This window comes from Pteropus vampyrus, unplaced genomic scaffold (genome assembly GCF_000151845.1).
Source record: "Pteropus vampyrus isolate Shadow unplaced genomic scaffold, Pvam_2.0 Scaffold2, whole genome shotgun sequence".
NCBI classification, from domain to species: Eukaryota; Metazoa; Chordata; class Mammalia; order Chiroptera; family Pteropodidae; genus Pteropus; species Pteropus vampyrus.
Genome location: NW_011888783.1, coordinates 15906167 through 15917323, shown reverse-complemented (window position 1 = coordinate 15917323; position 11157 = coordinate 15906167). Strand labels below are relative to the sequence as shown.

The following is an 11157-nucleotide window of genomic DNA, read 5'->3' as shown; positions in this document are numbered from 1 at the left end:
TGGTGATGGGAGTGTTGTGTGTGTGAAATCATGATCCACCTAGAAGAGTTTCCAAATCCTGGACTCCCATGCATACTGGCTGCAAAAGACATAGGTAGCAACTATCCCAATACATGTGGTTTCTCGGCTTTCCTCCTCTTCCCTCTGTGCCCCATTATCAACCTGAATGCTTCCCATTCCACACTTAAACACAAACAAAAGAATTTGTCCCAGACACCCATGAACAAGCTAGGACGAAGCCCTTTCCCGCCAAACCATTAAGGCCAGGAAATAAGCAGCTCCTTCCCAGGCTGTGGGCACCGGAGCCCGGAAGACTAGAGTAGTAAGAGGATCTAGAGGATTGGAAGGAGGGAGGGAGACAGGAAGGGAGGAGAAGGTTAGAAAAGAGAAGATAGTGGAAGAAGAGGGACCAGCAGGGGCAGAGTTGGACATGGGGTGCCGTTACGATCGCCCCTCCACTCGGTTCCCAGGGTCTTTCGGCCGCCTGTCCCCCATGTCAGAGCTGATGGTAGACTGGGGGAGGAGGAGATAAGACAAAAGGAATTCTCCCTCACTGGGAAGTGTGAAGTGCGTCTGTCCTCTCCTTGCAGGCTCTGGAAAAAAAACTGGCAGGAATTTCCTTGTCGTGAGAAGCCCGACGAGTGTCTGCAGCAGAGGAGACAACTACAAACAGACTTTGGGCCGGCAGGGAGGGCGGGAGGAGGGGGTAGCAGGGCCGGCTTTGATCGCTTCAGCCCTGTTGTAATTTTGTCCTCGCCAGATTAGCTGAAATAGTCAGTCCTAGCGAGGAGTTCCGTTCCGTGGAGTCCCCTCCTTCTCCACCCACACCCCACCCCTGCGTCATCTGCACGCGGGGAGCTGGGTCGCCGCTCCTCCCTGAGTCGGGCCTGAAATTTCAAGGGCTAATGGTCTGTGTTCCTGCCGTAATTAGGAGGCCACATAGCTCTCCAACACTCCGTTAAACAAACACGTAACTCATTCCTCCTTCTCAGCGGAAGATAGGCAGCTGGGACCGCTCCGGGCGGTGTCCTCCGCTAGGGGAGTGGCATCACTGTGACCCCGGCTGCTGCTCCAGGCCTTGGTCTTTCTAAATTCTTCCTTGGAAAGAAGAGAAAAGGGCACATAATGTGCATCTCGCCACCCACCGGGCGAGCCAGGCGAGCCTGGGTCTTTGCTTGAAAAGTTTTCTAAATAAATCGCTCTGGCGGTTCTGAGTAGTGATGAACAGAGGCTGGGCCTGAGGCTTCTACGAATAGTGCCACGGATGTAAAGGATATGGAGTAGTCCTCCCTCTACCTTTTTCTTTTTCTTTCCCCTGTAAATCAGCCATATAAATCATTCGCATTGTTTAAGGTACATTGATCAATCTAATGGCTTGTAATAGGCTCCTAATTGCCACTTGCAGAGTTCTGCAGGCTCCTGTTTGAACAGGGAAGGTTCTCGATTCCAGCGAAGTCCATCTTAATCTTGAGACTGGATAATTACAGACCCAGGAAGAGCACCACCATGACCTGGTCACTGCAGTCTCAGTGCCTCAGGGGAGAGAGGAAAGAGGGTTTACTGGGATGCTATTCTTGTTTTTCTTCTTTTCAAATCTCACTTCCAAATCAGTAATTCATTAATGAGCAAAGCCCTGGCTATGATTTATTGGTTATTATAGACTGAGGATAGTTTCGTTCATGTCAGACAAGAAGTCTTCCTTATTTGTACCCCTGTGTCTGTATGTACAGTAAAAGCTTCCTTAGCCACAAAACGGTATGCTCTTAGTCATACCTTTTCTATTTATTTACTTATTTCTAACAGGGCGACATCAGGAGTTCTGACAGGAAATAATTAAGGGTGGGAGGCAGTGGGCATGTTAAAGGGAAGAAAGAAAATAAATTTTCTCACTGTGGAGTCCTGGAGATATGCCTAGGCTAGTGTTTAACATCTTGCGGTTGCAATGCCTCCTCCAAGCCCTGGACAGAGGAGGAAGAGTTGGAAGTCTCCTGAACGGTTGCCTATGAAAGAGTAAAAGTGAGGAAACTGGTACCCTGACTAGGAGAAGCTGACTAATGACCAGAATCCTCTGACCTTTGGCTTTTTAAAAACATTAGCTCAGGGTCTATGTGAAGAGTGCTTTAATGTCTTCAAAGATGGTTCCATTAGAGTTGGCTGAGATAACAAATGTGCTTCATTTGGGTAGAGATGCTCAAAAAAAGAAGAAAGCCAACACTGAGTGCCACATTTGCTTAGGTCTAAGACCCCTCTATGGTAGTTGTTGAGGGAGGGAGGAAGGTAAAAACCCCAAGCTGAATAGGCCCCCCATAGTTTCCGAGTAATGCGGTAAACAAATCTATGATGCTTGTTGAATAATCTTCCAATAATTGCAGTCATTAAAATCATCACACAGTCTACAGTCACCTTCCTTCCTTTGACACACCAGAGTCTTTCCTTTAATTGTTAATGCATTTTTGGCTCAGATAAACAGATCAAGGCAGGCTTAAAATATATGGCCCAGATACATCTAGCAGTAGAAAATTAGTTGTGTAGCAAGTGTTTGGAGAGCGCTTAATAGACTAGGGGTTTTCAGTTCCTCCAGTAGACCTACAGACAAGAAGGATTTTTATCTCCTGCTACCTCTAAATAACAGTAACACTTCTGAGACAGAGAAAAGATGAAAATTCCATTGGCCTATTGATCCTCCCTGGCTCTTTTATTTGCAAGGGTTGGGCTGGTATGAGGGGGTTCTAGAACAAATATTAAATGAAAGCTCAAAGGAGCTTTCCTCAATTTTCAATTAATCTTCTCCATCCATTTGATCTCAAGGCTGGTGCTTTATAAAAATGAGTATGTGTTAACTATAAAAGATTCTCTTCTAATCAAAAGCTGCACTTCATTTGCACCCACAACTGACAAACCCCAACTGTGGGAAGGATTCACCGCACTCAACAGGCGCTATGGTCTGTACCGGCTTCCTCCGCCCTTGTTCATGGCAGGCGACTAAGGTATACAGGGCGGCTTTTTTTAAACTCAAGTTATTAATGTATCTCCCCAACTCCCACATCGTGCTGTCCTGATAATCACTGCTCTGGTGTAGGTCATGCAAATGAAAAGCATAATTAATTGCGCAAATGATTCAAAAAGGGAGCCCTGTGGCTTAGCAAATAAATAAAGGCAGGTGGGAGGAGGACAGGTCAGACAAATGCTTTTTATGTGTTCCTCTCCCTTCCCTCACCCCTTTCCCCGCCCCCGGGCATCCCGGTACGAATGGCCGAAGCTTCGGTAGCGGCCAGCAGGACCCAGGCAAGAATCTTCGGTTTCTTCTCCTCCCCTCCCGCCCATATCCACAAGTCTCCCCTACACCACCTCACCCCCCAGCCCCACCCCGTGCTGTATATCCACTGCTAACTCTGTGACTGGCCAAAGCACCCGGGAGTCTGGGCCGCCACCTAATATTTCAAGTTATTCAGAAGATAACTGGTCCTCCCATCCGTACCCTGCTTCTTGTGTATCAGGGAGAAGAAGCTTTTTTTTCCCCTTGTGGCGTAGAAGCTCCAATCCTTCGGATCAGTGCTAATGACGGAATTGTTTCCCTGGCTTTGCCTCCTAAACGCAGCAACTTGAGCAGTTGCTCTAGATCAAAGCTCTCGGGAGAGGCAAGATGGGGGAAACAATATTTGTTCAAAGGAAGTAAACTCTTCCCTTTAATTACTCTATTCTTCTTTATTAGGATTCCTATTGAGGATTTTTTTTTTTTTGCAAAAAAAAATTATGTTGATTTAACCGTAGTGTATTTACGATGTAAATATATTCCAAGATGAAAACGTCATGGATCAATTGTAAAGGACCCGGATACATAATTTAAAAAAATCAGTTTCAGTGTATATGAGGTTCTCACCCCACTTTCGCTGCTCAGTCAGATTTGTTTATGCAGAATCGACATTTAATAGTGCTAATTGCACTCCAGTTAAATTGCCCTGATTGCAGAAAGGGAAGCAATTTTCGTGCTCTCTGTCTGGGTTTGGAAGAAATTGTTTTATATTCACCTCTTTATAAAGAAGTGGAGATAAGGCACCGGGGCCTTTGCACAAATTGCACTTAGGGGCTGACTGGCAGCATTCAGGCGCTATAATAGAGCATTATTTGGCCGTTTTGAATAATGTAAAGCGTTTGCTGAAAGCTATTCTCCTGAAAATTGCTTTAACTTTTAAAAAGGGTGATGATTCACTCCAAACCAGGCCTTTGTTACATTGTCATTATTTCCCCAAATGTTTTAACAGTCAGTTCAACACTTTAGCATAACACATTGATCTTTGTTTAAAAACTAGATTTTTTAGAGGATGAAAAAAATCTGTCACACAGAAAAATACTGGACTTCTCTAGAAAGATTTCCTTGGGGCCCCACCTTAGAGTCGAAGTGGCCCGGGGTATCTGCCTGCGTTGGTTTGGAAGATTTCTCTAACTTTTATTGTGATCCCGACGCGTGTATCTAAAGGAATATCGCAGTGCCCACGTAAAGAGTCTGACAGCTGGAACTACATTGAAAACGGCAGGAGGGGGAGGGGAGGAGAGGGGAAGAGGAAGAAGAGAGGAGGAAGGCAACCAGGGCGCCCGGGGCGAGGTGCCAGCGTGAACTGTTTTAAACGGTTGACTTAAAAATGTCACCAGTGCTAAGTGGCTTTTCGGATTGTCTTTTTTTTTTTATTACTTCGTCAGGTTTCCTTAAGGAGAGGGTGTGCTGGGGTGAAGGAAGAGGTGGAAGGGGGAAATCTCCGTGCTTCTCCTCCCCGGGCTCCTTTGGGTAAGTCGAAAATGCCTCGCTGCCACTTAACAATCCCTCTATTAGTAAATCCGCGCGGAGACGCTACAGGAAGCCGAGCACGAGTCTCCCCTTCCAGGGCAGAAGTCACCTGTTGGGAACAGCTCCCAGTTCTCCCTGCCAGGCTTTCTGGCTCTTTCTGGCTTCCTGGATTTCCTTTCAACCCTCCACCCCGAGTCCCCCCCGGGCTTTTCACACCTATCCCCACCCCCCGCGGGTTTCCAACTCTGCACCACAATCGCCCAGAGCACAGCCCTTCATTATAGCCACGCGAGTCTTCTCACTCCCTCTCTTTTTCTGTCATAAATTCCTCGGTGCTTTCACCACCTTAAACCAAAGGGGAGGAAAAAGCATTCTGAGCAAAGATACTCTAACGAAAAGCCAAGAAAGCAACCCATATAGCCCTCCTCACCCATGGAGTGCACCAGGATGCACGCAGGCTCCATCTGAGGAATGAGAGAAGAGCCACGCTGGTTGCACTTTTGGGCCAAGAGATATTGCAAAAGAGGAGAGAAAGCGCAATTCCACGTCCTCTTCACTTGCTCCCCCTCCGCAACAACTCGTCTTTTGCACCCAAGCATTTGAAATGTCTTTTACAAAGTAGGATGTGGTACCAAAGGGGAATGTGGTACATTAAAACCAGTACTCAGGTCTGTCCGAGGGCGCTGGTATCTCTGGTTCAAACGCAGCTTCTGGCTGCTCTGAAGAAGAAAGAGAAAGCAAGGCCCAGGAAGAAGAAAAACAAACAGGTCAGCGGTTGCTGAGAGACTCCAGGACGCACAGTTGTCTGTCTGAGGAAATCACTTTTCACACCGACAAGATCCGGAAAGGACTTCAGGATGCTTCCAGCCTGCAAAATGTAGAGCCACCCACGTGCGTCCTCGTCCCCTGCACTCCCGTATAGTGGTCCCCGAGACTGGCTCCTTTATGCACATCCACGAAAGCAAGGCGCTAGGGGGAAAAGACCACCTCTCAACAAGGTGCCCTTGCCCAGCAGAGGAACATCTAGGCCCACGCGGTCTGGAATGAGTTGAAGCTGAGGCAAGAAAACTCGACTCCAGGCTGAAACGTGACATGCAAATCTTCATCGGGTTAAACAAACAGCCGAGCAAGCTGCAGCTTCAGCGGGGGTGGAGGTGGGGGAGGACATGGCTCGCGCCGGTCTCTATTTCCAAAGTTGTTACAATGTGAAAATAAGCAGCTTGGTACAGCGTGTTGTATGGGCTGATGCCTCCCACCCCCATGCCAGCCCCCGGCGAAACCCGGCAGATAATCAGCATTCCCACTGTTTAGTCATATTTGACAACTAGGTTAACCTGGTATCTAGGCGCTGGCGAAACGGTACAAAGGGTACCCTCAATTACCACCAGAAGCTTCTGGTGTGAGTGGCACTTGTATTACCCCCTGGGTCAGAGGGCAGAGCGACAATTAGGAAGTCACTTAGACTGCTGGGGGATATGGCGGGATGCAGCAGGCTCCAGGCCCTCCCAACAAGTCTGTTAGTGTAGACCTAGACCGAAAGGCCTCTCTCCCCTCGGAGGAGCTTTCCCTCCGTGCCCAATCCTCAGATTGAGTAAAACTGAATCCAGTGGGAATAAAGAACTGGGTAGAAGACAAACGACAATCATAAAATCGCGAGCGAGAATGGATTCCAGCTGAAGTTGTGCTCCACAGGCGAGAGCCTGGACACACAAAGTGAGCGTTGACGTTTCTGTCTCCACTGGGGCCTTGCTGGTGAGGCCTCTGCCTCGGCGTCCCCTCCCCTCCTGCCTCCTTTCCCACAAGTAGGGAGTGGAGTAGGACTGTCAGTTGTAACTTGCATCATGTCAGGGTGGTTCGAGGGGCTTGTAGCTCTGTCTCAACGGTACTTAAACCTGGCTTAGTGCGTGTGTGTAAATTTTTAATTGCACTGTAATCTCTTTAGTCCCTAGCTCGCGACCCCCCCCTTCCCGCCCCCGCCCCCGCCACCTCTCTGGTCTCCTTGACTGGCACGCGCCGGGAGCCCGGGCTCTGGCCCGTCGGCACGTTTGATTGGCTGCGAGGTAGCTCCCGTCTGCTCTGCCTGCGCCCTCATTGGGCGAGAGGCGCAGCCAGCGGCACTTCAAAGCGGGTGCTCCTCGCACTTAGGCTGAGTTTAGCCGGCGGGAGCCCAGAGTCCGCTCGGCGCGAGTGCGGGGACGTGGGAGCCGCGCGGGATCTGAGCAGTTTTCCCGAGCAGCCGCCAGGCTCAGCCCCGCTCCCGGCCCCGCCGCGCAGCCCAGGGACCTGCTATGGCCACGTCTATACTCGGGGTAAGTCGGAAGCGCGGCAACGCATTTGCTTGTTTTAACTGGAGCAATTTTTCGTTATGGCTTCTCTGAGTCCGCAGCTCCGGAGAAACTGTTGCTGCCAGACGGCAGCTTCAGCCTGTTTTAGCACTTTCCACATTTCCGGGACTGATTCTTCCCAAGTTATTGGAACCTAGAAGGTGCCTTTCTAAGCAAACGATTTGTTAAGGAAGTCCTTTTTACTTTGGTTTTAAAGAAAACCTAGAGGTTTCTTTTCTCCCCCTCATGATTTCTACCCCATCCCCCCTTGCTTCAGGGATTGTTGCAATTACGCGACAGTGATGTTTCCAGAAAACAGCCTTAATCGGTTTGCAGTTCATGTAGTCACGTTAACAAACATTTACACTTCTGCGGCTCCCCAGTTCGCCTGTGTCTCTGAAATTCATCGCTGGGTCGCTTCTCCTCGGATTCTTGTTTTCATAATAGGTTTTTTTTTTTTCCTTTTTGGCGTGTAAACATTAAAAGCAACGTTTTCTATTAAAAAAGTCAAGTCGTAGCCACCCATGAAAGGAGTGCCCCAAGTTTCCCCCACCGCTGGGCCACTCTTTCGGCCGCCTCCGCCCTCACCCGATGTTTGCCTATGTGTTTACCTCCGTGCTTCACTCCAAAGGGCGATTTGGGGGGCTTCTGTGAGAGGAGCGGGCTTATTTATGGCAAGCAGAAGGGGAGAAACCATAGTCCGGTTCTGGACAGGAATTGCAGCGACTGAGGCGAGGAGAACCGAGACATCTTTGATTTGTAGCCCCACCGAAGAACAACTTTCCAGTGCCGGGCCCCTCGCCCTTGTGATCGCCTCTGCCCCGCACGGGGCCGCGGTGCATCCTCGGTCAACGCGCGGGGAGGAAGCGCGAACCCGGGAGCCACGACCCCCTACCCGCCCCCCCCCCGGGACCCGCCGCGGGGGGAACGAGGCTGCTCACCGCTGCACTTTGTGTTTTCCTCCCACTTCTTTTTGCCCTCCTCCTCCTTGCTCCCCCTCTTCTAGGAAGAGCCGCGCTTCGGAACGACCCCGTTGGCCATGCTGGCTGCGACCTGCAACAAGATCGGCAACACGAGTCCGCTGACTACGCTGCCGGAGTCGAGCGCCTTTGCCAAGGGCGGCTTCCACCCCTGGAAGCGCTCCTCGTCCAGCTGCAACCTCGGCTCCAGCCTCTCGGGCTTCGCCGTGGCCACCAGCGGCCGCGGTTCGGGCGGCCTGGCGGGCGGCTCGAGCGCAGCCAACAGCGCTTTCTGCCTGGCCTCCACATCCCCCACGTCATCCGCGTTTAGCAGCGACTACGGCGGCCTCTTTTCCAACTCGGCGGCGGCTGCGGCGGCGGCGGCTGGGGTGTCCCCGCAGGAGGCGGGAGGCCAGTCGGCCTTCATCTCCAAGGTGCACACCACGGCGGCCGACGGCCTGTACCCGCGCGTGGGCATGGCGCACCCGTATGAGTCGTGGTACAAGTCAGGTTTCCACTCGACGCTGGCGGCGGGTGAGGTGACCAACGGCGCGGCGTCGTCGTGGTGGGACGTGCACAGCAGCCCAGGCTCGTGGCTGGAGGTGCAGAACCCCGCTGGGGGGCTCCAGAGCTCGCTGCACTCGGGCGCCCCCCAGGCCTCGCTGCACTCGCAGCTCGGCACCTACAACCCCGACTTCAGCTCGCTCACGCATTCAGCCTTCAGCTCCACTGGCCTCGGGTCCTCAGCCGCAGCCGCCTCGCACTTGCTCTCGACCAGCCAGCACCTGCTGGCCCAGGACGGCTTCAAGCCGGTGCTGCCCTCCTACTCAGACTCCAGCGCCGCCGTGGCGGCCGCCGCTGCCAGCGCCATGATTTCGGGCGCCGCGGCCGCCGCCGCCGGGGGGAGCTCAGCGCGCTCCGCCCGCCGCTACTCGGGCCGCGCCACCTGCGACTGCCCCAACTGCCAGGAGGCGGAGCGGCTGGGCCCGGCCGGAGCGAGCCTGCGGCGTAAGGGCCTGCACAGCTGCCACATCCCGGGTTGCGGCAAGGTGTACGGCAAGACGTCGCACCTGAAGGCGCACCTGCGCTGGCACACGGGCGAGCGGCCCTTCGTGTGCAACTGGCTCTTCTGCGGCAAGCGCTTCACGCGCTCGGACGAGCTGCAGCGGCACCTGCGGACTCACACAGGCGAGAAGCGCTTCGCTTGTCCGGTGTGCAACAAGCGCTTCATGCGCAGCGACCACCTGAGCAAACACATTAAGACGCACAACGGGGGCGGCGGGGGCAAAAAGGGCAGCGACAGTGACACGGACGCCAGCAACCTGGAGACGCCCCGCTCCGAGTCCCCCGACCTCATCCTGCACGACTCTGGCGTCAGTGCCGCCCGGGCGGCGGCAGCGGCGGCAGCGGCGGCAGCGGCGGCGGCGGCGGCCTCAGCGGGAGGCAAGGAAGCCGCTTCTGGCCCCAACGACTCATAGAGACCCGGCGAGAGGCGCGAACGAGCAAGTAGAGACCTTAAGAGCGAGCGAGAGGTTCAGAGGGCGAGGGAGCTGGGAACAAACGCGCGGGGTCTCCGGTGACGCCCCGGACCCGCGTGAGGTGGAGTAGCACCCGACTCCCCGGCCGCTGCTCGCTGGCTACTCCAGGAGCTCCCCTCTGCTGTCCCAGCCCACATGAGAATCGAATGCGTGGTCCAGGAACAAAAGCGAACCATCCTCCGACACAACACTTCAAAAAACTGCACACACAGACATAAACACAGCGGAGACCTACAACCACAAGCACGCACAGTCGCGCGCGCGCGCGCGAACGCACACACACACACACACACACACACACACACACACACACACTCGCACAAACTTCTCGAACGAAGAGCAATACACAGAAACGCTCCCTCCTCCTCTACTGCCCACCCCCTCCACTACCCTTCTCTTTCCTTTTCTCCAAAACCAAGCCACCACCCTGCAAAGGACTGTCAAAACATTTGAAAACAAATGGGACCTATAAGAACAGACCCTTTGTGTGGATTATATTATATATAAAATGCTCCAAGTCCTGCTTGATATCTACTTACAATGAGACTTTTCTTTTTCCTAAAAAAGGAAGCATCAAAAAAGGCTTAAGGTGAGAAATTAAACTGGAAGTCTAGTGACAGTTTCTCTGTATTTCATAACATCTGTATAAATAGGGGTCAAAAGATTGTGTTCTCTTTTATTTTCTTGTAAATGTTCATTCGAATCGAGTTTTTTTGGGGGGTGAATTCCTGAAATTCAGGGAGTTTTATTCTTTAATTTTCTGATGCACTTTGTGAAAGTCAGTATATATGTAAAAGATATTTAAAATGTTGAGTTATCATTTCACTCACAAACACGTAAGTTAAGGTCATCTAAAGAAATTAAATGCGTTTATCTGTATGAAGAAAATCTTGACATCATATTTTCATTTTGGTATTATTAAAGGACTCTGAACAATACACTTCCTTTTTTTAATCCTGTTCCTCCCTCAGTAACCATTATGTGGGTCGACTTTTTTGAGTGGGAAAAAATTCCCTTAATGTTAGTTTTAGTTAATGTAAGGTTCATGTGAGTTAAAAAGCCATAATACATATACGTTTTTGAGGAGTCAAAATTATTTATTTGTATATCAACAGCGTAAATTAAATTGGGTTATAAGAATGTGTAGTTGTATTTCTTAATGGGAGAGCTCTCAAAAGGTGACATTTTAAAACTATGGAGCACCTAAAAACCCTAAAAGTCTGGCAGCTTTAACTGAGGAGGTGCCTACACCTCCCAGAGGTGGTGGTGGTGTTGGGGCGGGGGGGCTGTCAGAAAAAACTCCAGTGAGTTTGTTTGTTTTTAAAAAGCGATTTAAAAACAATCTGTGAAAAGAAAAGGCTTTAAAAAAGAAGTCTTTTCGTTCCCAAGGCCCTCTATGTTGGGAGGCAACTCAGGGGAATAAATCGCTAGAGTCAATACCCCGAAAAGACATTTCATGCCTAAATGAAAATCTTGTTAAATGTTATTAATTTTGACTTAGAGCACACAGCAGCCCCTTGTGCCTTGTATTCCCTTATTAGGGATTCATGTCT

The 11157-nt window shown here is 51.2% G+C and overlaps 1 protein-coding gene across 1 annotated transcript; it reads left to right on the top strand.

Annotated features, from left to right (window-relative positions):
* Positions 1–7071: 7071 nt before the first annotated feature.
* Positions 7072–9544, top strand: SP9 (Sp9 transcription factor). The gene is made up of 2 exons (XM_011357350.1): positions 7072–7092; positions 8114–9544. The coding sequence occupies exons 1-2, from the start codon at positions 7072–7074 to the stop codon at positions 9542–9544; spliced, it is 1452 nt and encodes a 483-aa protein (XP_011355652.1).
* Positions 9545–11157: the final 1613 nt, after the last annotated feature.

Excerpts from the sequence above, each read along its gene's own strand:
- SP9 (XM_011357350.1), top strand. The coding sequence starts at position 7,072 with ATGGCCACGTCTATACTCGGG. Across the intron at positions 7,093-8,113 it reads TGGCCACGTCTATACTCGGG|GAAGAGCCGCGCTTCGGAAC; the intron begins GTAAGTCGGAAG and ends CCCCTCTTCTAG.